At 41.5% G+C, this 27,732-nt stretch overlaps 2 protein-coding genes across 13 annotated transcripts; one reads left to right on the top strand and one right to left on the bottom strand.

Annotated features, from left to right (window-relative positions):
* Positions 1 to 4: 4 nt before the first annotated feature.
* LOC117738889 (protein C1orf43 homolog) lies at positions 5 to 2,682 on the bottom strand. Its single transcript, XM_034545035.1, has 7 exons — positions 2,284 to 2,682; positions 2,096 to 2,197; positions 1,855 to 1,963; positions 1,675 to 1,728; positions 1,191 to 1,357; positions 1,006 to 1,064; positions 5 to 770 (listed from the first exon to the last, which is right to left on the bottom strand). The coding sequence occupies exons 1-7, from the start codon at positions 2,344 to 2,346 to the stop codon at positions 563 to 565; spliced, it is 762 nt and encodes a 253-aa protein (XP_034400926.1). The 5' UTR covers positions 2,347 to 2,682; the 3' UTR covers positions 5 to 562.
* Positions 2,683 to 3,850: 1,168 nt separating this feature from the next.
* Positions 3,851 to 27,610, top strand: ubap2l (ubiquitin associated protein 2-like). Of its 12 annotated transcripts, none has more exons than XM_034545762.1 (30): positions 3,851 to 3,961; positions 5,302 to 5,427; positions 6,182 to 6,259; positions 6,801 to 6,911; positions 7,956 to 8,130; positions 8,892 to 8,993; positions 9,156 to 9,201; positions 11,975 to 12,019; positions 12,851 to 12,957; positions 13,293 to 13,352; positions 13,454 to 13,506; positions 13,824 to 13,909; positions 14,327 to 14,507; positions 14,661 to 14,859; positions 14,951 to 15,282; positions 15,481 to 15,653; positions 15,963 to 16,083; positions 17,173 to 17,212; positions 17,313 to 17,499; positions 18,461 to 18,521; positions 18,711 to 19,002; positions 20,994 to 21,082; positions 21,194 to 21,247; positions 21,338 to 21,419; positions 21,643 to 21,860; positions 22,146 to 22,251; positions 23,539 to 23,664; positions 25,425 to 25,492; positions 25,620 to 25,817; positions 26,188 to 27,610. In XM_034545762.1, exons 2-30 carry the CDS (start codon positions 5,344 to 5,346, stop codon positions 26,281 to 26,283), a joined length of 3,570 nt encoding a protein of 1,189 aa, XP_034401653.1. In that variant the 5' UTR covers positions 3,851 to 3,961; positions 5,302 to 5,343; the 3' UTR covers positions 26,284 to 27,610. The 12 variants fall into 12 exon arrangements, with proteins under 12 accessions (XP_034401653.1, XP_034401661.1, XP_034401662.1 ...); XM_034545761.1 differs by lacking the exon at positions 3,851 to 3,961 and adding an exon at positions 3,968 to 4,139; XM_034545763.1 differs by lacking the exon at positions 3,851 to 3,961 and adding an exon at positions 3,968 to 4,139 and having other exon boundaries at positions 25,623 to 25,817.
* The last annotated feature ends 122 nt before the right edge of the window (positions 27,611 to 27,732 follow it).

The raw sequence follows: 27,732 nt of genomic DNA on the forward strand, positions 1-27,732 counted from the left end.
GAAGTGGGTTGCAAAGCTTTTTTTTTTTATCTCAAACCACAAGAGTTCAACATCACATGAATACAAATCACACAATATCAATTAAATAAGGTATGAAGGTCTGTAGAAAAATCTTACATCTGTACATATACATTAAATCAAAACACTCATATTTACATTTGGACTTGGAAAAACAAATCCAGGTGACTTGTCATTAACTTTGCCGTTTTTACAAAAATGACAACGCAAACCTTGCCATGTTGGCTACAATCATATTTGTCCTCTGAACATGTGCATTACATCCAAAATACAAATGGAGGCCTTGGGCAGAATGAGAAGGAAAAGAAACCTTGTGATGGACAGATTCTAACAATCGTTATATAATGAGACATTTCTTTCTCCATAATGATTCTTTGAAATTACATGAAAAAGTGTAATTTACTGCAAGGAGAAGTTTTCCCAACTCATTAGATGGTGAATTTTAAAGCTCAACTTGAAAACTAAGTTACGGTACGTCACAACTTTAGGTTTTCCGTTTGTCCACGCAAACATTTTGCGACAGTCGGCCCGTGGCGGCGGCTTCTCACAGGGTGCTCTCCAAGGTGTTGTAGTTGTCTTTGAAACTTTTAAGCTCCAGAAAGTGTTTGGGCCTCTTGCTGCGCTGGCCAGTGGAGGGCAGGTAGGTGACCTGGATGGTGGAGGGAGTGCTCCGGACAGGGGAGCCCGTCAGGTCCTTTGCCGCGGACTGGTGGTGCTGGTCCAGGCTGGTGGTGCTGGAATAGGCTTTCACCCTGAGGGAGGGGAGAAAAAAGGGGCGTTACGATGCAAAAATCCCCAAATATAATCATGCTAGTACGTGTCAAATCTTTCATGGACATCTAAAGAAACAGCAGCAGTGTTAGTAGTAGTAGAAATGATTACACAAGGCCAGGCCCTGTCAGTGTCAGCAATGCGGATTGTAAAACATGCCCCAACAGTGTTTGAAGACTAACTATTTCAAGTCCGAACCAGAGGAGCAGCACTTACACATCAGCCAGTTCGTTGAGAGCTTGCTGGTATTCAAGAAACTCTGTTTCCCCAAACACCTGAAAGAAACCATTTCAGTCAAATCAGAAACATGCTGCAACATAACTGATAAACCCATTATATTCAGATTTTCTTTTCATCACCCATCAATCAGTCACACGCAAAAAACAAACACTCGAAAGCACCCCAGTCCCATGGCGAGCACTGTCGTAGCCCTCGAGTAAACGGTCGATGAGCGGGCTGCGGCTGCTCTTGATCAGAGAGTGGGAGTTGCGCAACTCCAGCAGCCAGTTCCTGAAGCTGCGTCCAGTAAACGCACTGGGACATCGGCTTATCTCCTGCAGAGGGATTCCTGAGGTCCAAACAGGAAGGAACCACAAGTGAAGGTTAGACAAGATAAAACCTCAATACTTCCCATGGGAAGATTGGGTCGCTAGAAGAAGGGAAAAAAAACATGATTTGTTAAATTCATAGAGTATCATACATAAATACAAAAAACAATGACATAAGAAATCCATTTATAAAAAGGAGCTGCTGCTCCTCCGTGAGAGGTAAAGCGTCTGCGTGAGAGAGAATCCCAGTAATAAGTGTAAGAATAATAGATTCAGTTTGTGTGATGAGACCACGATGACAACAATACATGCAAAATCATCACATTTCATTGCTCACCCGAGTCACGGATGGCATCCAGAGCTTTCATTCTGTACAGGTAGTTGTAGCAACCTGTGAAAATACAAACAAAAGCTTTTGACACAGACGAAAACAGGGACATTGTCATCACTTCAGGTGCATAAAGTCAAGTGGCCGAGATTCAGGTGGCAACTAGAGGAGCTGAAAAAGGTGACTGACTGATTTGTGATTCTTGCTTCAGCCTGTCATCGTCCTCTGATAGGAGACGAGGTTCGAAGCGGATCTCGTGGACCTTGGACAGTCTGGAGTCAATCTCCTCCCTCAAACCCTAAATCAATCCACGAAGAAAAATACACAGACACGTGAGCTCTTGCTCCAACAGCAGCTGGTTACTGCATGGGGTATTCGACTATTTTTGGCAACGCAAGAGGCAATCAAACGTCTAAAAGATCCCCTTTACCTTTGGTGCGTTGTGGCCGATGGGGGCATGGGGTCCTCGGCGGGACCTCATTGCGAAACGCATGATTTGCCTCTTGACGAAGATGAACAGCAGCACGAACACCTGCAGACGAAACCAAAGGGGACCGGACGGGGGTTCAACGTGGGCATCGTCCTCACGCGAGTACTTCTCAGGGAGGCGTCACTTACCAAGCTTCCATAGGCCATAACCAGAACAACATTCACCCCTGACAGCGGCGAGGAGTCTGCCATGTTGTCTGTCCGCGTGCACGTTAGTTTGTCCACAGGTCGGTGACGTCCCAGCGAACGCGGAATGAAGCCGGCGTTAAACGTTCCGCTACGACCGTTACATTAGCTCGACAGCTAACAGTCGAGTGTCCATATTGAAACGAAATGTCCAGAAACGGTTTATCAGCTTTGAAAGGATGTTTCGACAAAACAACACAAAACTATACAGCAGCAGTGCTGATACTCATATGTGTGTTCAGCGACATCACGCATGAAGTAAGAAATGTAACGTTTGCTTCCGCTAGCTAGAAGCAGTGAGGGCGACAGCGACTGATTTACGACTTTTCAAATTACCGTAATAACTGCGTAAGGATGACCAGTCAGTTCTCACAACCTAACCTACGTGTAGTGTAATTAACATGTTGTACAAGATTTGCCCGGAGATGTCACAGGACCCTAAAACCTACTGCTATCTGTTTTGTAGTGTACCGTGTGTATTTTGTATAACGTAAAAAGATATTTTTGCATCATGCTTTTATATATATTGTTGTTGTGCATTAAAATAAGCCATTTACAACAATATAACTGCACTTTCTACTGGATTATATATATATATATATATATATATATATATTTATATATATATATATATATATATATATATAAATATATATATATACTATAATGACACCAATATGTAATATATTGTTATAATATATATATATATATATATATATATATATATATATTGTAACAATATTGTGATGTAGTATGAAATACAAGAAAATAAATATTATAAACAGAATAATTCGAGATAAAATAGTTTTAGATTTGTTACCACTACTAATACTACTACTACTACTACTACTATATATATTATTATATTATTACTAGTTGTTGTTGTTGTAGTAGTAATTACCAGGAAATTTACCAGATTACAACAGCAAATGGCTAAAGTACACACAAGAGACATGGTAAAAAAAAACAAGTGATATACATAATAAACAGTAACAAAAAGTAATAAACAATAATACAAACAAGTACTGAGCACCCAAGTATACGTAATTTGATGTATATTGTAGTCATTATCCATGCTTGTACCTATACATGTATTTATGTAGCACATACTTAAGCATGACTACCTTAACAAGTACCTCAATAAGGATTTCAGAGTTGCACAATCGGACACATTTGCATCATGTGTACAATGATTTAATGAAATGTTTTGTCATGTACTGTGTATTATGTAGTTTATGTAGCTTTTGATTGTCATTTCTATGCTTTATTTTATGCATGTTATTGTCCCCATTATATATTATTTTTCTCTTAACCTTTCTCTTGTGGTGCTCTTGCATATAAACCTGAGTCTTTCTGAATCTTTTCAGTGAGTTCATATAGTCAAGTTCATGGCTCTCACTGAAATGTTATACATGTAATTATTATTAGATAATAACACGCCTCGTCTGTCCATTTGCCAAAATGTATTATCTGTGTTGTGCATCCACACCACTGACATGTCCTAACGCCGCTGATAATATTGAACTAGAGTGTGATCACATGTTATGGGTCCAGTTTCCGCGAAGCGCCCTATAGACCACGTGACGTCGTTCTCCGCGGTGTCAGAGTGGAAAAGAAACAGGTAAATTCAGTCTCTCGCTTATTGTGCGAGCGAGTCGGTTCGCTATATTTTCCCAACTTAGTTGTATCAACTTGGGGTTCAGGAATTATATCCTGTCCTAAATCCGACAAAAAGGTCGACAACGAGACCACTTATCGGTCGGTTGTGTAGCAGTGTCTAATATTGAGCCGGGTTTCTGGTCAGTATCGCCTGTTATTTATTTGCATTTTAGCGGCCTGTAGGCCTTCCTTTAGCCTCGGTCTATGTTGAGAGCCCGGCCGGTAGAGATGCAGTAGCGTTCGGATGTTGTAAAGTGGTGGTGCCGTTTGTAAAGCGGCTACTGAGCTAACCTAGCTAACTGTCCGCCGTTGCCTAGTTAGCTGTGAGAAACGACGTTAGTTATTTAAATTAGCACAGCTACCATCCGTTAACAGACCACTAGTGGGAGCGAAGTGACTTGGGCGGCTTTGGGTTGGTCGGACATTAAAGCTTCACCGCTCGCCTGTAGCCGAAGAGCTACTTAACTTGTAGCTACCAAGCTAAGTCAGCTAACGCTAACGACTCATCGTTGTATAGACAATTTAGCTAGTTAGCTAGCGTCTGTTAGAATCAGCCTCGTTGTCGCCATGAGGTGAAGCCGTGAGAAGCGGAAGCCCCCAAGACATAATAGTTGGATCCTTTCCCCTCAAGTATTAGCGCCTTGGCTAGCATTTTGACCATGTGGCTGGCGAATGGAATTGGATATGTTGTACGGGCCCCGGCTTTAGGCTCGTGTTAGTGGGCTAACGTTAGTCCACGCAGGGTTTTACGTAACGTATGCGAGATTAAGCAGTCGCCGTCGATCGCAAGGTTAACGATTTGCTATCGAAAAACGATGCAGTCGGATGTGTTTTGCATTTTGTCTTTCTCATTTGGTGTTCATAACAGTGTAGATCTGTTTGTGATGGGTTTGCAATCATATACTCTTGTTTCACAATATGTAGCTTAACTAAACACCACGAAGGCTATTTTTATATAGAAAGCGTTGCATAATGCTCTGAAGATGTAAATAAACTAACGGTTTGCACTGCATCAGCACCCAGTGTATCATGACTCTTGCTTCCCGGGTCAAACCCGCGGCTCGCTTTGGTTTTAGGCATTGCCTTTAGAAAGGGGCTGAAAACACCCTTTGTCAACGTCCAGGCGTCTCTGGGAACAAAGCTGATGCTGTCCTCTTGATAGCGCTGCTAGCTACCCCCCATTAGGCAATAAACCACCAGGCAGTTTGAGGAAGTAGTATTCAAGTGCACCAGACCTGTACATTATGACATAAATAGGTCAGTCACAGGTCTTTAGTTCATCTCTCGGTTGTCTCTCCTCAGGTGTTATTCCTTTGTAAATACTGTTATTTGTATATACTGTAAATGATGACGTCCATGGGCGGAAACCGAGCCCGGGGCAGCTGGGAGCAAACCCCAGGCCAGACACAGCACAAGCAGAGGCCTCAGGTACCCTCACTCGCTCCACCTGTCACACTGCACAGATGCACAGTGATTTGCACCAGTGTTGCGTTTAGGCAAATCAATGTATTACTCAATGTCTCTTTTTTATTTTTAGACCTTATTACCTTGTCTTTTGATGAGCTTCTGAGCCAAGAATCTATTATAGGATAATCAAACCGGTTGACACCATATTTTGAGCATGGGAAAAAGAATACCTGATTTGGGGCATTGGGGATTACACCTTCAGTTTGAACTACACTGACCAACTCAGTCACTGGCTTAAGTTGACCAGCTAACATCACACACGTTTGATTGTTAGAATGTAGTGTTTGGTCAAGTCTTTAAGTGTGTGGATTGAAGGGTATAACTAGACTTCTAGTAGCCTGATCTGAAATTAAGTTTTTCTCTCACCTGGCACTGGGGCAGGTCACTGAACATTTCAACAAGCCACTTAATTATTTTTGTCTGCCAGATGTGAAATCTATTTTTTTTTTAAAGTATAATATCATATTTCTTAATATAAGGAGAAACTATGCCATCGTGGCAGGTGAATTTGAATGTTGACCTGCCACAGCCAACATTTACAGTGTATTTGGCAGTAATGTCCTGCTTACTGTTCAATGTGGCATATTGTTTGTACATAAGTTGTTGAATATTTTAGAAATTGCTAAATATCATTTGTTCGTTCTGGTTTTGTAAGAATGCAAATTTTGTGCTTCTTTTTGTAATAAATATTGGGTGTTGGCTTCTCTTGGAATAGGCTACTGCGGAGCAGATCCGACTTGCGCAGATGATTTCAGACCACAATGATGCAGACTTTGAAGAGAAGGTTAAACAGGTGAACCAATGCACACCCTTTTGTCTTAGTTCAACTTTCGTCTGTAGTATTCAAATCATACTATAACCTTCTGTGTAAGATGTGTTAATGTGATATTGATTGGAAAAGGTCTTGAACCATGCCTTTTTTTTAATGCACATTCTCAGTTCTGAGAAATTATGAAAGATGTAATTTCTAGCAAAAAGCAATGTTTTTATACCGAACATGGTATTAAATTATATGTGATTTAATGATTAGGTCAAAGTTATAAAAGTAGGGACCTAAAATGGCATCTAAGGTAAAAGTTCTGTAAATGGGCCATCTTTTGCATACTCTATTATAGTGTAGTAATTTCAAAGGCATTGAAAATGAGCATGGTGCCGGTCTTTATGGAACATGAACCCTGTGGTATAGCTTCTGAAGTGACCAAGATGCTGAAGCATACGGTTCTGTAGCTAACCCAGTGTTTGTTTTTGTTTTTTTAATTTATTTAAAAAAAAACATTTTCCACAAGTGCCAGACAAGTCACCTCTGTCTCATCATGACACACCTTCTTTTGCAGCTGATTGACATCACAGGCAAGGACCAGGATGAGTCTATGATCGCACTGCACGATTGCAACGGTGATGTCAACAGAGCAATTAACGTGTTGCTGGAGGGTAACCCAGACACTGTGAGTATTGGCTTTGTGTGAGGGCTTAGTGCTGTAAGGGGCCATATCCTGGAGAGATCAGTGCTACATTGGGTTAGATAACTATGATAGTAGACTAACTGTCCACTGTACGAGTAGGGATCCTGTGCATTGTATGAACATGGACAGAGCTTTTCTTTGTTTAGACAAGGTTGTATCCAAAAGTAATAATTGCAAAAAGATATTCACCATGAACACATTTTCTCTACTTCCTCTGTTGGTCAATATGTCACCTCTGCATGCCCCGAGTGCATTTACAGACCCATTAAGAAAAATGAACCCTTAAACAAATCTATTATTCTCTCACTGTTGTCTCAATTACATTATCTAACGAGAGGTGAAAACAGAAATGGACTGATATTTTAATCTATGACAAGTTCTGAAAAAGAACAGCGTATGAACTGGCCTTCCTAGCGATGCAAGTGCATACTAATTTAAAGGGGCCCTCATAGTTGCATACAAGCTTTGATATACTTGTAACTGGTAGAACATAGGAGGAAATTTAAACCAGAAAGGGAGTGGAAATGTGTCTTGCCAGTACATTAATCGGATGTGATAAGGGATTGTCAGCCACTTCCATTGTCAAGATGCTGCCTCAGTGTAGAGACCGTTAAATGAACTAGTTCAATATTGCTTGTTGGGAGATTATTGACAATTATTGACAGTTTGTTTTTTTACTTTAATTTTAAAATAGCTGCTGACCACATCTGGCCCACTCAACCTTAAGTTGCTGCATCTGTGACAAACACGCATCAAACTCAGAAGTAGTCAGATGTAGACTTACCACTTGGTGGTAAAAGACCACCAGAAACTATTTCTTAATAACCAGTTAACTCACTGGCTGACCAGACGATTGTCTCAAGTCAATGGCCACCATGCAACACTCCACATCCAACCTGTTTATGAATACATTTCATTTTGTTGGATCATATTTTGGCTAGGTACAATGTCCAGTTGTTTTTTGTTATTGTGACTTAGTACAAAGTCAGTGAGTACAGCAGTGTAACGCTGTCTTTCTTCCTTAAGGACTCTTGGGAAATGGTGGGAAAGAAGAAAGGGGTGTCAGGCCCAAAGGAGACTAGCCAGGCAGAGACTGGAGAGGAAGGAAAAGAGAACAGGGAGAAAGGAGGAGAGAAAGATGTAGCACGTCGTCGAGGTGGAGCTCTACGCAAGGGCCGTGGAGCCAGCAGGGGACGAGAGTGTAAGTATTTACCATTCTTTTAAATGTGCCTTCATTATTTTAGTTTTTGGTATCTTGAAAATAAAAGATTCATATTTTTGTTGCTGAACAAAGCACTAGTGCAATCAAAATTACTCTACAATTTACAATATGAGATCATTTCCTCTCGACACTTTTCACTAATCAAACACTATACGTGTGACCATTCATGGGCATACGAGAGCCCTGTCGGACTCCTAAATGTATCTGCATTATGTGAGCGATATTCATTTGTCAAATAAGGCTGTATTTCAACATGAAAGTTCTCCAGTGATTCAGCAATGGAGGCTTTCAAAGTTAAAAAGTGGTAAGTGTTTGGTTTGCATCAACAGTAGCTTGTAAACTTGTCTGAACAGTGTAGCTTCTGTTAGATTAAGTTAAGATTACAAATGTTGCACATGTGCGATTAAAAAAACAACAACTGAAAGATGAAAATAGGGAGCCTTTTAAAAATTATTGGAAAGTAGAAGCTCAGCCCCATCATGCCATTAGTAATTTGCAGCACACCAGTAGACCCTTCTTAGCCCCAAATGGTCCTGAAGTGGGGATAGAGTGTGCCTCAGTTAATGATAGCCAGCGAGAGGTTCATAGTTCATCTTCATTTTGAATGATGGGCTACTTGGCTCTGATAGAAAAGCATTTTTTTCATAGTTGTTCTAATCTGTAACCAATCTAGTTTAGGATTTGTTTTTGACATTTTGCATGCAGTGTAGTGTCTAAATTCAAAGTCCTTCTCTCTCAAGTTCGTGGTCAAGAGAATGGCTTGGATGGAGCCAAGGCTGTCATAGCTGGAAGAGGTGCAGAGCGAGGCCGAAGGGGAAGAGGCAGAGGAAGAGGAACTGTTGGTAAGTGTCTGTAATCCTCTTTAATGATGAAATAAATGTTTCTTATCAAAACTAGTCGGTATCTAGGAAGGGTTTTTATTTGTACTTACTAAACCATCGCCATTCCTTCTTGGGACAATAGTTGTCAAGCTAAGAAACTGAAGTAACCTCTTATCTCCCCAGGAGTATCTGGACGGCGAGGAGGCAGATTTTCAGCGCAGGGCATGGGGTAAGAGAACACCTGTGTTGCCTAAAACCAGAGGGCCTTTTGTTCCACTTTTACCTGTTGCCATGGTCACCAAGAGAGCAGAACCCCATCCTATTGTTTAGCCATAATCCAAAGGAGGGAGAATATACATCAGCCAATGGGATAGAACAGAGTGGGCAGAACAACTCTCATGATGTCGTCTAAAGATTTTATTTGGACTGAAATTTTGATAAACCCACTCAAGAGGGTGTCTCTGCTCTCTGGACCTCAACTGCAGCATAATTCAGTTGTATTTTGCTTGTTCTGTGTATCGTGTGTGCGTGCAAAGTTAATGTCAGATGATGAGTTGTTGGTTATAAGGTTATCTTGATCAGTAGGTGTCAGAACAGAAGAGGTACTTCCCAAGTGAGAGGTCCAGCCAAATTTCAAAACGTAATGGTGAAAGATTGTAGTTGTCGTAGACAAATGTCCTGCCTTTTGACTTTAAGCAGTTAAGTGGGAGGTTAAATATCCAACAATCTTTTTTTAATTTTCTTCTTGATCTGCTGAAGTAGCACTTATGATATGTGGCTTTCTCTAGTGATGTTGACGGCTAAGTGGTTTCCTCTCAAGAGAAGCCTGAATGTAATTTTCTCTTGACTTTGTGCTTCAAAGCTGCAGTAATCATGCCATACATAAATTTGAACATAGGTTCAGAAGGTAGAGGAAGACTTGAATGAAACAAAGTGTTTTGATTTAATTCACAGATATTTGCTTAAGCGGTGGTGCACTGCACACAGTTGCTATAACAAAACCTCACATGTCTTTTAGACTTTATTTGTATGTTCCATGATGCTGTGAAAATGTCAAACAATTTGTTTATTTGAAGTGTGACTTTCATATCTCCAGGAACACTACAATATGCTTCATATTGGTCGTAATTGATCCGAGTGCTGGGGCTTTGCACCTACAATTGCATGCACTGCTAGCTGAAGTGTTTTTAAAAAAAATGTTTATGTTGCTTTCGCTTCTTGCTGCTACCAGCATTGCTTCAGTGTCATATAAACCCAGTGGCTTAAATGAAATGTGGCTTTAAAGGAAGGAGTCTTCAAGCAGATACGGTCTTTGATCAGTTTATTACAGTGGATTGCATTATTGTGTGCATCACTGGTACCTTGTGCTAGTACATTTACTATGCTACGGCAGCATGTACCATTCACCTCACATACATGCATTCTGCATGAAAATGTTTAACATGCCCTGAATTAAACTGAGTACTGTGAGCTCCCAAGGGAAACGAGTACCGCAATTCATTACTGAAGAATAAGCTGCTCAAACAGATTTGTTCTAAAGTTGGTGTAAAACATAAATGACTAGGATGATCGGTTTGATATTAATACATTATTTCAATATATTCTACAAATGTTGTGTTTTATCTCAATATAGCAGATAATAAATATATATATATATATATTTTTTTATTTATTTATTTTAAATTCCGTATTAACAGTAACTTGTAGATACAGAAAACCTCAGGGTGCCAAGAATCTCAGACACATTCATTTGATTATTTAATGCAATAGAAGACAACTCGATCTTTAAAGCTGCCCCAGTTTGAAAACACTGTTGAAGGAAGTGTTTTGCACAATATTAGTTTTGGATCACTTTTTCCCTCGTTTCAGAATGTGTCACCTTGTAGGAAAATATAGATGTTTGGTCTGACTATAACAAGGTCTCAAGTATTAGCCCATCGTTTGTGAAACGGATCATGGTTTTAAAAACCGCATTGAATTGATCTTGAATCACTTCCACAGTCCCTTCAGATTGTGGCACAAACGGTAATGTTGCATCGAGAGTGGCGTTGGCCATAACTGCAGCATGTAACATGGCTGCATATATCAACCTCCTCCATTGCTGATGTTGCCTGGCATAAAGGATGCATTCATTATATAGCCAGTTGTATTCAATTGTACCACAGCATCGGTTGGCACATTTACAGCGCTGCCTCTTTGGGTTAACTGTTTGCTTCCTTTGTATTTGAGTTCTGTGGTTGAGTGTGCAGAAAAGAAACTGAGGGAAGGGATAGGACTCCCAGTTTGGTGTATCTATAGAGGCTTCTTCAAATTAGCATGACTATAACCCCCCTGAAACTGGTCACAATTGTAGGACACAGCTTCAGCTTCAAAGACTATAGTAAGAATGGTTTTGCTCCGGTGGAGACTAAGCTGTTATTAATTTAGCCAATTCAATTTGAAGCTGGTCAAAGTTTATCGCAGTGTGTGTTCATCATTATTCAATTTTAACTAAAAGAACAGTGAGATTAAATATGACTAGTCGACTAAAGATGGTGATTTATTTTCAATGGAGGAGATCTTGTATGCTGACTGATGCATTCACATCAGTATCCTGTATGATTGTTCAGCAATAGCTTTGAGATGATGTGGCTGTGTGATGGGCATCATTGAAATTCCTAAGATTGTTTAGCCATCAACTGCATCAATGGGAATATTACTGCATTTATTCTTGCGTAACTGCTCTCCTCTAGCAATGGTGTTTGTGGCTGCATTGTGTATACTTCTGGTGAGTTGGTTTTCTTGGTCTGTGTATTTGCCCACCATGACTAAAAGCACACTGGCTTGCCTTGCATTGGGGAGTGACTGACAGGTGGTGTAGAGAGTTTGGTACAATACTGGCACAGGCAGATCGAAGGCATTATGGTCACGCTGCTGCTCTGGATTGTGGTCTGAAAAACAAAAGCTTTATCTTCTACTTTGTTGTGCTTCTTGTAATTGTTGCCATTATTTTTCCTCTAAAGCCAGATTGATAAGGGGCCCAGATATGATATTGCAGGAGGTGAGAGGTGAGTGCATCGCCTCTGGTGTGTCTGTTATTCTTGTTTTCTGTAGGGAGACTTTTAAATGACATAAAACAGGATGTTTTAATATAAGACATAATCAAAACAAAGTCTTACTCTACATTCTATTAATAGTATATGAAAAAGAAATTACCTTCCTGAAATGTCATGTCTGCTCATGCACTATAAGTGCCCTCAGATTTGCACAGCAAATATCTTGGACAAATAATGAAAGCAGCTTAGCTTTGATTGACTCAAAAGAAGTCTTTTACTTTATCATATTGCTAGATTGCACCAGCTGCAATTTTTCCAAGCATGCACGGCTGTGTCAGATTTAATGAAAGACATGCAGTACCAGGAAAGTTGTTGAGAAACAACAAAAACAATATTTGGATGCTAACACGTCCTTATTTGCATGTCTTGACTGTAAAAACTCTCAAAGACGGTAATGGATTCACTTCAGCCTCTTATCATTTCCTCTTCCTGCTAAAACCCCAGTCACTCTGAAGTGTTTCTATTAGCTTAAAGTCTAATGACGATAAGAGCAGAGCTGGGAATGTATTCAAACAGTACTCAGAGTGCAATATTCAAATGCAAAACAACCAGCTCACTAGTGGTTTGAAGCTTTTAAGAATTGAATTGGGGTCTGCTTCTGCTTGACATTTTCAAAACTTTGACCTGTAGAAGGTAAGTTAAAATGGACCCCAGATTATTGTGTGTGGGCACCCAGTCATGACTAAAGTCTTTTTTTGTAGTGCTGACAGCCCTTCAAATGTGGCTAGTACATACTTGATTATTCAATTCTCAACTCTACCCACTTATTGCTTTCTTCCCCAGAACATTCAACCCTGCTGACTATGCGGAGCCAGCCCAGACTGAAGAAAACTATGGAGGGGGCAGTACCTGGAACAACACAGGAAGTGCAGAGCTTGAGGAAGGAGCGAGTAAGTTAATTTATTAGGAAAGGTTTCCCTTCAATAAGAGGGGTTAATCTTATCAATAAAGCATCTGTTTACCATCCAAACAATTTGTATAGTCATTATCAACATCCCAAAAATATTCCTGCAGTAAAGATGAAAGGAAGGTTCACTTGTGGTCAAAGGGCACTTGATGATGATGATTATCAAGGCTTTCTTCAACAACCATGTACACTGTTCAAAATCCGAGACGCATTGTATTCCTCTTAGATCTTTACATCCACATGTGTGCGTCCAGTTGACTAAAGTATAATCTCTTTTCATTACATTCAACTTTGATCTCACCTCGTCTTCGTCTCTAGGGTTGGAATATGCTGCAGGAGAGGGAACAAATTACCCGCCCAAGTTTGACTCTGCTCCTGGTAAACCTGTTTTTCTTTTCTGTTTTTTTGCATCCCTTATTCTGTTTGAATCTTTTTTTTCTTATCTCATTCGTATTTAACTGTTTCTCTTTGACTCCCAGGAGCCTGGAGGTCTGCCACAGAGGAGTGGGGCACTGAGGACTGGAATGAGGATGTGAGTGTTTCTAAGCTTCGCTTCATGCAACTGCTGGAGCTCTAGAAGTTCTAACTTAATGTCATATTTAAAGATCGGAATGTATAAAATATTTGAGCAAACTTTTCACTGAACAGACTGGATACACTGTATCATATGCTAATTATTACCATTTCACACGCATGTCTTGTTGGATGAAATGAAGTCATGACTTTTTGAACCGACATGGATGGAAACTGCAACTACACTGGTTGGCGGAGGCATACGGCCGCAAATTATGTGCCCATAAGGGTTTTCCAACTAAAATTACCATCATCCTACTCTCTCTTCCTTTGCAGCTTTCAGAGACCAAGATATTCACAGCTTCCAGTGTGGCGTCCGTCCCTCTGCCTCAAGAGAATGTGACCATCACCAAAGGACAAAGGTAGGCCTCTCGTGGACTTCATTAGCTCCACTTGTGTTTTCCAGGAAATGGATGAGTGAATAATTACATTTGGTTGTCTAATTGTCAAACATATTTTCTGGGTTAAGCATCTCAATTATGAAGATTTGCTGAGTTGTCTTTCACGTATGTAAACAGAATATTGTTTTGTTTTGGACTATTGCTTGGGGAACAGTATTATGAAGATGTCACCGTAAATTATGTTGGACATTTCTTTACTATTTTGATTAATACACCAAACGATTAGTAAAGAAAAGAATTTCAGATTATTGAATAATTACAATAGTTTGTCGTTGATGTCCTAAAAAAAGGTATAGGTAGTTGTGGTATAAATAAAGTTTCAGTTGACATCACATTTCAAATGTCTCCTTGAATATAAACATTTCTGCCTTGCTATAGGATTGACCTTGCAGTGCTCCTGGGAAAGACTCCCCCATCCTCCTCTTCAGAGACAGAAAACCCCCCCATGGAGGCCACCCAACCCCCATCCTTGTCCCAGTCACTGGTTTTTAGTAACTCCAAGCAAGGAGTGCCGCTTTCCCAAACATCGTCCAGCACCCCTTACACCCAGCACAGCATGGTAAGACTCGCCAATAAATAAAACAGAGGCATTTTTAAAGTGTTATATCTCAAACACACAGCAAAGGGATAGATAGGGCCATAAACATTAGGTCATAACTACGACAATGTAGCACCAATTGTTTTATAGAGTCATAATCTGTTAACATTGCAGGTCAGCATGCTGAGCAAGGGTTTCGGGGATGTGGGGGACCCTAAAGGAGCTAGCACAGGGACCACTGGTTCTCAATTCCTGGAGCAGTATAAAACAGCCCAGGCACTGGCCCAGCTGGCAGCCCAGCACTCCCAGACTGGACCACCGAACACAACCCCTTCATCCTGGGACACCAGTGCCACCTCACTGGGACAGTACGGTAAGATGGCATTCTACTGTAATTACTCTGATATTAATGTACTATTAAAACAAAAAAAAAACGTAACTTAAATTTTGTTTCCATTTTCCAGAAATGAAAAATCAGGCTGAGTCTGCAGTCCATATGCCCTTTACGAAGCGGCAGCCCTACCAGGCCGCCACCTCAACCTCGTCCATGTTGGATGTTTTCCTGCAGGACAAAGGTCTGCCTCCCTCCTCCTTGTCTTCTTCCTTACCACAACAAACAACATCCTCATCCCATGCGGTGCCTCCGCCTGCTTCATCCCTTCCCAAAATGGCAGCAGTTCCTTCACTAGGTCAGCAAGTTTCCTCAAGTTCCTCAGATGCCCATGGTTCTAGTCCACTGCTGTTGCAGCAACACAAACTCAAACAGCAGAAGAAGAAGACTTCCATTTCAACGAAGGTAACAACTGTATTCAAATACCAGCATACTTTAAATGTGATTGGATCTTTTTTATTTTTATGAATGACATTCTCCATGTATAATAAAATGGCACATTTCATGGATGTGATGTGAAAATAGTTTCCTGGTTCTGGGTTAGGAGAAAAGATCCTTCGACATTATGTTCCCGAGTCTTATAATGCCCTTCATCTTCCTCAGATTCCTGCATTGGCAGTAGAGATGCCTGGCTCGGCAGACATCACAGGTCTCAATCTTCAGTTTGGTGCACTGCAGTTTGGGTCAGAACCAGTTCTACCAGACTATGAGTCCACCCCTGTCACTACAACACAAGCCAACCAGGTTCACAACAGTCGCTACACTAGCCCCAGCAGGTTGGTACATTCAAAATTCATATTTACACCCTTTTGTGTGTGTTTTCTTTTTTCACAGTAAAATATGTTATTGCACATTTTATGCCATTCTTATTATGTCTGGAAAGTAAGCTTTTTAAATAAAAAAAAAAGTATTTATATATTTTTTCCTTACGCAGCATTTTTGTACTGGGTGGTAATGATACATTTAAGTGCATGCTCTAGTCCTTAAAAGTGCCTAAAAACTTAAGTTGTGATTATACATTCTTGTGTCAGAACCACTAGTTGTTCTCTAAGAACACGATCTTGTCAATACATTACAATCTGCAGTGAGTCAACTCCAGCTCTCTCCAACTCCAGTCAGATGGACATGTATGATCAGAGAGCTTCCCAGAACCGGCGCTACCCTCCCTCAGCCTCTTCCTCCCCTCAGAAGGATATGCAGCCCAAGGTATGGCCAAAGCTTCCCTCTTTTTCACTTTAACTGGTAAAACATTTGATTTTGTGTAATGTTATTACAGTAGTTAGAGCAGTGGCTCGCGTGGACAACATGCTTAATGATGAGCATCGTTGGAGCTCATTGCTAGTGTTGATTGAAAGGTTTTTGTTTAATGCAGAAGTCTCTGACTAATAATATACAAAGCGCCACACACATTGCATCAGTCAAAGTCACAGTTCTTCATACAATCAGAGGATTTATAGTTCTTGTTTAATCTAAAATCATGTAAAGAGCACCACCTGAACTCAAGTGTCCAGAATTACAAAGGGAGCAGGTGTTCTTAGTAAACTGTTTATTTTAATTTTTGTAATACATTGCTAGTTTATAGTGAGTGGTCAGTGTAATATACTACTGGTGTCAAACCTGATCGGAATTTAAAATGATCTGCAAAGCAAATGAGCAGCTTGACTCGACTCCAGAGCCCATCACCCTTCAGCCTCTTAAAGGTATACCCTGTAGTCTCAATGTCTGTTGCTACTTGTAAACACAACATACAAAATGTGCCTCCCTCTGAGAGGGAGGGAGAGAGACTATCGGTGGTCGAGCAATGTAGAGAGTAAATGAAGTGATGGGAAAACAATGCCGTAAATCGGAAGTATAAAATGTTATGTTCTGATTGTTTCACGGTGGTTATGTTTGAAAGCACAAATAGACATGTCCACACCTCATGAACCTGTGGGAAGGTGCTGTCTCTGTCTTTCCCATATGGTCAAGGGAAATGCAGACACACTGAAGGACATAAAAAAACCACAGGGATGTAGCAAACCGTTCCATGTCGTGTGTTTTGACCTGAGAAACACTCTTCTTGGGGTTCAAATGCTCTTTGCTAGAAATACCCCAAACAATGAAAAAGAGGAAATACAGGCAGAAGACAGTCTGCCGATACAGACACTTCCAAAAACTTCTAGTGGGTCATAAGAGATGATCAAGAGGGATTATTTTTGTATCAGTCGGTACATTGAATTTTGAAAAATGCCTTTTTTAAGAATGGCTGGTTTCCATAAAAAACCTCTGAGCTCACCTTTATCGTTGTTTTTACAGAATGGCTTCAGTTCGATGCAAACTACACAATCTGTGGAAGGTAAGTGTCTATTCTTTTTCTTCTTAACAGCATTGTTGAAATTGTTCCAGATAACTCTGGGTTGAAATTTACTCCAGAAATATCTGTTCTCGTTTCCCAGCTACAGCAGGCTCTGCAGTATCGGTCAAGCCGGGTTCTGGTTCAGTCACGCCCGTGTCCAGCATGGGCACTTTGGTTGACAGTGGCTCTGCCTCCTTGTTGTCTACATCCAATCAGACGTCCCTCAGCGGTCTGGGGCACAGTGAAGACCTGCCTCCCAACACCCTCCCCCCACCTCAACACAACAAGTGAGATGCTGCTAAATTACCACATGTGATAAAATAGGAAGTTAACCAGTATTTTAAGTTATGACCTCCGGACAGAGTTAGGCATCCAGTTGGGTAACCTGCAAAAAAGAGATTAATTTGATACATTTGAGGGTTACGGTAATAAATTACTGAATGGAGGTGGGCAGTTAGTAAATGTTTTAGTTCTCTGAGAAATCGGAAATGAAAACGATTTTTTTAAAAATATCTAAATCGACTAATATTTTAATGCCTCAAGTGTGGTTAAACGGTTAGAAGAAATCCCTCGCTGGGCCTGCAATACACAGGCAGTAACCTTGACGGAGTGCCAGGCAGACAAATGACTGACAACGCAGCTAAACTAATTAATGCGGTGGAGGCTTACTGGGAGAGTGGCTGCATGTGTCCATGACGATGCAAGGCCACAGCGTGGCCTCTAAGTCTCTCGGACAGGTGAACTAGGGATTTAGTTTCCTGTCTTGCGCATGCATTGCAGCTGGTGGTAAATTGAACCTGTGCATCAGTTATTATTGCAGTTGGGTAGCTTGTTTGACACTTCAACCAAAGTCCCCCTGCATGCAAGACATTCATTGTGTCACTTAACAGTTGGTAATCAGTTAACGAGGGTCTGCTATTTTTCAGAAAAATAAATGGACATTGCAAGCCTCTAGGGTTTTTTTGTATTGTGAAAGACTGGCACTGATTGTGCTTGTCATCAAAACCCATTGAAGGAGACTTCTCCTTGGCTGGATTTGTGATCATGTTTGTAATCATGGGTCAATAGCAGGGCTTGTGTAAACGGATGAGGATTGGTCCAGTTTTGGCGTGTGTGTTTGTTTGTTTGTTTGTTTTTGTGTGGGTGGGTTCAGGTTAGCAAAACTGACTCATGCAGGAAACTATCAGTACATGTAATGTGAATCGGAGATAGTTGAGACGTGCTCTGAACTTTTCTGTATTTTCACAGCTCTCACCAATCGCAACAGAACAGCCACGTTCAATCTTCAGTCCGGACATCTAACCTTCTGGTAAGCTGGTTTTGTGTGTGTATATATCTTGAGCGGGACAGTGCATCTCTTTATCCATCTCTGAGCATTTTCAAAGATGCATTTCTTGTGATAGCAGATGGACACATTATATGTCCATTTACTCTAATGGAAATATAATCCCATCAATCCTAAACGCATCTTTCTATCTTCTTACTTCTGTCTCTACAGCATCACAGCGTAGACGGTGACTCAAGCCTGCACTCCTCATCCTTCCCTTCCTCAGTGTCAGCCGTACAGTCATCAGTTGCCTCCTCTTCCTCGGTGGCTGCTGCACAGGTGTCACTAGGGGCCCCTCAGGCCTCCTCTGTGGGCTCTACCACCATTTCTGGCCTCGGCCCCGTCAGCAGTATGGCCATGGGCCTCAACACTGCCTCCATTGCTGCAGCTGCTGCTGCAATCGCCTCAGCGGCTTCCACCATTCCTTCATCAGCTACTTCCTCACGCAGCTCTGTGGCCTCAGGTTAGATATAAACACAAGATGCTAATTGCAGATCATTGATGATCCATAGTGCATATATACAGAGGCATAAACACGGATTGGTTGTTCACAATCTAACGATATCCGAGATCGCCGTCTAGATAAGCAGTCGATGTTCTCATCTCATATTTACTAAATATTGGAGGATAACGATCGCCAGTAAAACTTCATCCCACACTGATGGTAAACCTTAAACTGTAATTAGTCTGCGGTTTACATGCCGATCAATGAGGGGGGATCTGTACGGGTCGACAAGAGTCCATTACACCATTAATGTATGTAACCATTTTTGTTGTTTGCGTGGTCGGTTTATCTGAAGCTTCTGTAGCTTTATCTTAATGTATTTCATGGAGGTTTTCAGTTGTATGTGTGTTACCCAACAGTGGTGCAACTATGGCAAACGATTGGGAGCTTGTGAAATATCTGCTTTTTTAATTCCAATGCCAATAACAGAAACTAAGCTTGTACCAAATAAAAAAAGGGTCACATTCCATCTGAATTTGGGTTGGATAAACTGGTTTCCATTCCTCTGACTCATCTTACTCTGGTTGCTCCTTTCTTCCTCTCACTCACGTTAAATTTATCTTACTCTCTGCCAGTTTATCACGTGGTGTGTTTCAGTCTAGTGATGCAGCTTAGAAATGTGTAGCTTGTGGGTTGATGCAACAGCTATTTCCCTTCTGATTTAAAATCTGGTTCATGTACAGATGAGATTGTAATAGGGTTAATGTCATCACAGCAAGATGGACCGTATATACGTGTCCTTATTTACCCTTGCCGAGTTCTCCATGAGCGCCGGCTGCCGGCCAAGCGGACGACTTTATTTAGGACTCAGCAATATATTGATATTGTATCCTTTGTGATTTGAGACTAGATATCGTCTTAGATTTGATAATATGGCTTAAGTGTTGTCATTTACTGGTTTTAAATGCTGCATTACAGTAAAGTGATGCCTTTTTTTAACTTACCATATTTCTTTAGCTATTTTATTATTTGCCTTTTACCCATGTAGTGATTTATAGTCTGATTATTTATTTTTAAAAATTGTAAAAGTACCAATGGTCAACCCTAGAATATCGATATCAAGGTGTTTGGTCAAAGATATTGTGATGTTTGATTTTCTCCGCATTATCCAGCCTTAACTTTATTATATTTCTTTTGGTTTATATTAAAAGGATTAACGTGTTTGGTTCACTATGGTAGTACATTTTCCGACCACTAGCCTCCGTTTCATAGCAATGTGTGCATAATGATAGAAATATTGACTGTTTCAGTCCTGCCTCCACTGTGTGTGTGTGTGTGTGTGTGTGTGTGTGTGTGTGGCTGAGAGGTTGTGTCCTGTACAGATCAGAGAGTCGGCTTCAGTGTTATACATTTTAAAAATTCATTCCCTATATGCGCTGCATTTTCAATATATAACACATTAGGTGCTTAATGAATACATTATTTACAATATACTTTTTACAGCGGAACGATCTCTTGCACACATTGCAAACTAGGGGTGGGTGTCACAGAGTAACTCACGATATGCTATCACAATACGTTGCCGACAATAAAGATGGTATTGCGTTACTCTGTATATTGCAAGACAATCGCCCACGATATTGGTGTAACTGAAGAAGGAAAAAAGGGACCTGTAAAAGACAATTGGTGTGATTTATGTGTTTTTTTCACGGCATTGTGGTTAACTTTGATCAAGTAAACAAAAGGTGAGGCCAGAGGTTTGTTTCTGTCGGACGTTGAATAGAATTGGTGAGCATGACCATGTAGAGTTAGAATTGGCCTGAACAGCAGTAAATCCAGTGAGGGCAATAGCAGAGTGACCTATCACCCACTTAAAGCAGAATGATCTGCATTAATAGCTGGCTACTCCATGCCCTTTTGGAAAGCCCTGCGGTTAATAGATGTGTAGTATTGGCTTGTTTAGCAAATTGACTGCAATACTTATGTCTGATTTGGCTTTGTGCTTATAGGGAAAGCGCCTCCAAACCTGCCACTTGGAGTGCCCCCTCTACTGCCCAACCCATACATTATGGCCCCTGGACTAATGCACGCCTACCCTGTAAGTTCCTGCCAGCATAATGTCAGTCTTTTTACAATCTGAGCTTTACCTGTTTTGGAATTTTTGTTCCATAATTTATATAGTAACACAGTTTTCACATGCTTTGTTCAGCCTCAGGTGTACGGCTATGATGACCTGCAGATGCTGCAAACAAGAATACCGCTGGTGAGTTTAAACTCCTGCAATAAAAACATTATGCACAAATCATACTTTATTGCTTTGTTTATTTTTGTTTTCTAAAAAAAATTTCTTCAGGACTATTACAGCATCCCCTTTGCAACTCCCACAACGGCGCTAACTGGCAGAGACGGCAGCCTGACGAGCAACCCTTACTCTGGTAAGCCATCTAAGAAATTGGTCTATGAAGATGCTTTATGTGCCAAACCTATGAACAGTGGAACCTTTATGATTATCCTCACAATAAACTTAAAGGTGCTTTTGGGGGGTTGTTGTTGCAGCTCATGTAAAACTGAGCCTGGCAGGATGACGTTGGGCCTGTCTGTTGTCACACATGGGTTCTAACTTCCCACTCTGTCGCTCTCTGCTTCACATATTCGCAGGTGACTTATCAAAGTTTGGTCGGGGTGATGCATCATCTCCGTCTCCAGCCACCACATTAGCTCAGACACAACAGAACCAGAGCCAGGCGCATCACACCACACAGCAGCCCTTCCTCAATCCCGCACTGCCACCAGGCTACAGCTACACAAGCCTCCCATACTACACTGGCATGCCAGGCTTGCCCAATACCTTCCAGTACGGACCTGCTGTGTTTCCGGTGAGAAAACTTAGGTCTCAACAAGCTGGCTAACTTATTGGCTTGATTTACAGTTTTTTTATTTTGTATTACTGTCTTCAGTATCTTTTTCACAAGCAACAGGTGCATCATGCTACCATAAGAACAATGGGTGGGTTTGGACACGAATGGGCTAGCACATTGAATTTAATGTGTGCGTAAATGGAAAAGATCATTTTGTTTCCTTTGATAGCCCCCACAAGACAAACTTTGTTTACCACTTACTGACATGGTGACTACACATGCTGTGGTTTTGTTTTTGTCCAGGTGGCTCAGACCTCGTCAAAGCAGCACGGTGTCAACGTTGGCGTCAATGCATCAGCCACACCCTTCCAGCAGGCTAGTGGCTATGGTTCCCATGGATACAGCACTGGTGAGGCGCTAAACTCTATTGAAGCTGCTTTTTTTCAAGGGGTCATGCAGGTCCTGCTCTATATACCTGCATTCCAATAACTCTGTGCTCTCTCACAATGAGCCCATTGATTTCTCATTGGCACGGAGTGCATATTTCATTTGAGCTCTGCAGCGTCTACAAGCATAAACGTGATGCTTGTGTAAAGACTTTTGTTACGCTTGTGTTGCTATTGGTACACAACACATTGTTTTATGCTGATTCTCACTTGAACTGTTGACCTCAAAGTTAATCAGACTGTTTTTGGACTGAGCATGATAAATATTGAGGTTTAATTGTCGGATTATCGGAAATGCATCTGCTTCTTGTACCCAGTTTTCATTGCCCACACATACATGGAGCATGTCTCAACAATGGAGCTGTTTTAAGATGGCAAGAATGTGTCTGCCACTCGTGGTAAATGGCTTGTTGTGATGAAATATATGGGCCGTTTAAACTGGATGGGAAAGGGGAAGATGGGCTTGAACAGTGGCTCCTGGCTTTAATTAATAGAGGGGTTAGATTATCATTCTCCTGCTCGTTCTCTTCCAGCTTGCTCTGCTATGGAGTTTGCACCACGGCTTCACCTTCCACCACATTCATCCATAACACATCAACAAATGGATCACCCTCCCTTATTTTTTTTAATGAGTCTTCTTGTAGCCCATTTCTTTCCCCAGCATTTTCATTGTTTCACAGTGGCCTTCTGGTATCAACTCTTATTTTCTTTTTCAGTGATGCTGTTTTTTTTTTTATCGTCCTACTTAAATTCATCACTCAATATCTAGCTTTGGTCACAACATGTGCAACATCTATTCGTTCTGAGCTGCACCATCTGCTGCTTTCTGCCATCACCCAACTCAAGCTCACGTTTCCCACCCCCCTCCTCCTGCACACACAACCTGCCTGCCCCCTCACCTCCCCCCACCTCCTCCCCTCAGACTTGGGTCAAATAGTATTTGCAAATGATGTTGGCGGTGTTTCTGACCTGCTTGTTGTAACCGCATTGACGGGTTTTGCTACACAGGACAATACATTTGGTGTCAAAGTTCAGATACTTCCAGTAAAGTATTTGGGTGTCAGTATAATGTGTTTGCTAGAAGACTTGACACTATCTGTATTGTCACTATTTGGTAAAACCTGTCCATGTGGTACACTGTTTCAGACGAACGCCACGAATTGTTTGTAAATGCTGTTTGAGGCATGTCTGTTTCCCCTGCCTGGTGTGTCTAATGCTGTGGGCTGCGGCTGTGTGTCTGACTGTTGCAGGCTATGAGGATGTGGGCCAGGCTTCAGGGAGTGGGGATTTCTGTAAGGGCGGATACGGCACTGCCGTGGCCGCTGCTGCTTCTGCACAAAACAAGCCAGCCAGCTCTGTCACCGGGCCGGGAGTCGGTGAGTGCCGCCACCTGCCAAAATAAAGAAAAAAGGAAAAAAAAAACTGTCCGTCCCCGTCTTCCTCCTTGTGTCACCAACCATCCTTCTCCCACTCTTTGCTCTGGTTCCTTTGCCTCATCGCTGATGAGCTGCGCCTGTGGGAAGACCCATCACCCTTCATCCGCTTTCAGACAGTCCAATAGAGCCTGCATCTCTTACTAGCCTTGCCTGCCATTCTTCAGTTTAGTGTTCTCTTCCAGGGCAACTTATCGTCAATCCAATTTGTTCTTTATATTCTTGACATTTATGCCACGTAATGATCAGATTTTGAGTCAAAAATGTGGCAGGTCACAAGGGCTGTGGTTTGCCATAAACGGATGAGTTGCTCTGGTTGATGTTGTCCCTGTTTCCCCTCCGTGTTGCTAGCTCTTCACTCATGTCGTCATTGCTGGCATGTCCATCTCCAGAGTATCAAGTTCACTGTCCTGTAGGTTATAATCCAAGAAAGATCGGGCAGCAAAATGGCGTGTGTGAGGATTACCGTTTTAAGAAGCTGCAGAAGTATTCACACTAATGCACTTGTTGTTTACACAGATTGGTACCTGAATTAAGACGGTTGCCTTGTAAAGGGGATTAAAGTTTTGATCAGGGTGTTTGCCATAATCTTTGCAGTCTGGATTGTGGTATTTCTGTTACAAATCCATATGAAATGTCTATAAAGAATGTGTAACCTAAACAAAATGATGAAGGAAATGGCACCGTTCCCCCCCCCCCCCGAACTGCAGTGATGGCACGAGGGGTAATTATTTCTTTAGAATTAAGACGGCTTGCTGGATCAAATCTGAAGGAGTGTGCTCTTCATTATATTCAGCTATGCTGTCCATTTTGTGTGTGTGTGGTTTGTTTGTTTTATTTTTCTGGAGAGAGTATTATTTCTATAGCACAGTCTGAATCGATGCTATCGGATAAATGCAAAAACTACAGTGGCACGCAGGGATGGGCATCTCTCATGCTGACGATGGGCATTTAAGGCTCCATCACTTAAAAGAAAATCTGTGACGTAGTCTGGAAATTAACTCAAACCAGTCTTCATTAAAATTATGTTCCAGCTTACTGCGGCTTCATATGCCAAATATGACATTAGCATTGTGCCTCTTTCCGTAAATGTCATGTCTCAATAAAGCCATAAAATGGTTTACGTAACGAACTGAATGACGAGTCATTTTAACTCTATTCAGGATGAAGTCATCATATGATCAGTCTTCTTGCTCACAGATTTTGACAAAGCTTTGAGGGACTCGAAGGCACCACCATTTTGATATGTGAATACCACTTAAAATGAGTCTTTCCTGTCCAGTTTTGTTTTGCACACCAGTTGACCTTGTTTTACATCTCTATGGCGATATGGGGGGTAACAACCACAGCAGTAACCACCAGATGCACTGCAACAATATCTTTCTCCCCTCTCTTCCTCTTCATTTCATCCCTCTTCGTCGCCTCTGCTGTCCTCACTACAGGGAAATTCTACTCTAATCATCTGAACTTATACTGACATTTCTTTCTTTCTCAGATGCTCGAATTGGAGAAAGTTTTTACACAAATGTATAAAGGGCATATAGACATATTGTTGTAGCAGGGGGTTGTACCATATTTGCTGGTTAGAATCTGAAAATGACAAAATTGCTCTGCTAGGTTTGTTTGGTGGGTTTTTCCTCCACTCCCATTAACATCCCCAGTTTTTGGATTAAATGTGTGTCCGGTCTCCTCTGTCTCTACAGGAGTCTCTGTGACATCAAGCAACACGGGGGTACCAGATATTTCAGGGTCTGTTTACACAAAGACGCAGGTAATTACAGATCATGAATATTTCAAGTCCTCCCTCCCAGGAGAGCCCACCCCCACCCCTCCTACTCCTCCTTGCAGTTTGAGTCACTCGAAAATATAATTTCTGTCCTTCGTGTCCCTTCTGTCAGCAGTCGTTTGAGAAGCAGGGTTTCCATGCCGGCGCGCCAGCAGCTTCGTTCAGCCTGCCCTCGGCTCTGGGGAGCGGTGGACCCATCAACCCCCCGACGGCTGCCGCCTACGCCCCGGCCCCCTTCATGCACATCCTGGCACCGCACCAACAACCCCACTCTCAGATCCTGCACCACCACCTGCAGCAGGACGGACAGGTAGCGTACGTTGTTGTTTGTCTCCATTTGTTGGTGCAGGTCGCTCGCACACCTCAGTTCAGTCGGTTCAGACCAATTAAAAAGATACTCGATTGCCATTTTGGTTTTTGTTCGTCTAGCTTTCAACCAGGTTAAAATTATCTTTTAGTCTGTCCTATGCGTATGTCTGTGACTGTGAAATATCTGTATACATTGACATACTGTCAATGTGATCCATTTAAACTCCTGCAATTCCTATTTTGATTGCCCTTTGCAGATGAATCATAAGTGTGTGTGTGTGTATAGGTTCAGCAAGTCACTACTCTGGACAATGTGAGCAAAACATGGCATGAAGGAACGGCTCAAAGATAAACTCTGTCCTCTCTCACAGAGCGGGACCGGACAGCGCAGCCAGAACGCCTCCATTCAGCAGAAGTCTCAAATCAACAAGTCGGCATACAACAGCTACAACTGGGGTGCAAACTAACATCAACTGTTGGGGCCCCCGCGCTGTTGACAGAAGCTAGTGGGGGGCTCATCACTCCTTTCGCAAACGGTCTCCACATATAAACTCCCCCCTCCCCCTGCAGAGGTTCCCTCCCCAGTCTCTTGGCCCAGCACTCCTGCAGCTCTGACTGCGGTCAGAGGAGGTGCTGTGCCGAGAGAACCAGCACCGCAAAGATTGATGGATGGATGGGCGGGAGGGACAAAAGGGGCTTAGAAGAGCGGGGAGATCGGAGCTAAATGGTTATAGAAATACACCGTCAAGAGGTGAAATATTGAGTGTTGGGAATTTGTATTGTGTTAATCCCCCAGCCCCACCCATTTTTCTTTGACTTGTATGTAACATAGAACTGTTTTCTAAAAGAATGAACGTTTTATGTCTGGTCTTTTTTTTTTCTTTTTTTTTGTCTTCCCCCTCCCCGCTTTTTTTCTTGCAGATGGGGAGGAATGAACTAATATCTAAAGGTGGGGGGGGACAGGCTGGTTTTGTATTGCTCACCCTCAACTCCTCTCCTTAATTTGTTGGTGGAACAAAAAAATACCCAAATACATAAATTTGCTTAATTGCTGTTGAATGTTTTTTTTTATTTTTTATGTAATTTTAAGTTTGAAGAAACGATTCTCTAAATTGGTAGAATTGTGAAGTTTATTTTTTACCAAATATAGATATATTATATATAAAGACATATAAGCGATCTCACTGGCTTGGACGGTGAGGAAAGTGTTTGTCATGTGACTGCGTGCATGTTTGTACACATGGGGGCTGTGGTTGTGTACTGTGCTTTGTTTTTTGCCTAGCACAGAATTTTTCATTATCCAACACTTGTACAGTAACTGTTCCTACAAATTATAAATATGTTGCATAAAGGCCTCACCTATTCTGCAAGAGATGTTGAATGATTTCCAAGGCCAATACACACCCAATCTGCCTTCCAGTGTGTTTTTTGTTTTTATTTTATTTTTTGAGGCCCCCCACCACCTCCCTGCTCCACCACCTGTCTCCCATTGTAAGGAAACCTGCAGCATTGAATACCGATGGACAAAATTGTACTATGGTTTTTTTTTTTGGTCAGTGATTTATTTTGTTCTTTTTGTACTGTGCGTTTTAAAAACAATTTAAATGGATAAACTTGTCTTGTACATATATAAAAAAAACACAAGTACTGTAGTCCCTGTTTGTTCGATGGCTTTCTCCTTTACCTTCTCAAGAATCCTTGCAGACTTGTTAGCTTTTTGTTTCATGTATTTTTTTTTATTTTGTAAAAATATATAAATATTAAGTAAATAAACAAGAAAACGACTTTCATAAATTTGGATGTGAATGTCTTCTAAGAAACTATTTGTTTCTCATGTGGCTTGGCCTTAATTCATCTGACAGTATGAAATGTCAAAGTCAATGATCCTTGCTATCGGGGAAACGATGAATTGACAA

This window comes from Cyclopterus lumpus, chromosome 11, assembly GCF_009769545.1.
Source record: "Cyclopterus lumpus isolate fCycLum1 chromosome 11, fCycLum1.pri, whole genome shotgun sequence".
Lineage (NCBI taxonomy): Eukaryota > Metazoa > Chordata > Actinopteri > Perciformes > Cyclopteridae > Cyclopterus > Cyclopterus lumpus.

Bases quoted from the DNA above. Each gene is read 5' to 3' on its own strand.
- LOC117738889 (XM_034545035.1), bottom strand. From the start codon at position 2,346: ATGGCAGACTCCTCGCCGCTGTCAGGGGTGAATGTTGTTCTGGTTATG. The intron at 1,729-1,854 runs GTCAGTCACCTT...GTATTTTCACAG, and splicing joins GAAGCAAGAATCACAAATCA to GTTGCTACAACTACCTGTAC. The intron at 771-1,005 runs GTAAGTGCTGCT...CCCCTCCCTCAG, and splicing joins CTCAACGAACTGGCTGATGT to GGTGAAAGCCTATTCCAGCA.
- ubap2l (XM_034545762.1), top strand. From the start codon at position 5,344: ATGATGACGTCCATGGGCGGAAACCGAGCCCGGGGCAGCTGGGAGCAA. The intron at 12,020-12,850 runs GTGAGTGCATCG...TTTCTTCCCCAG, and splicing joins GATATTGCAGGAGGTGAGAG to AACATTCAACCCTGCTGACT. The intron at 12,958-13,292 runs GTAAGTTAATTT...CTTCGTCTCTAG, and splicing joins AGAGCTTGAGGAAGGAGCGA to GGTTGGAATATGCTGCAGGA.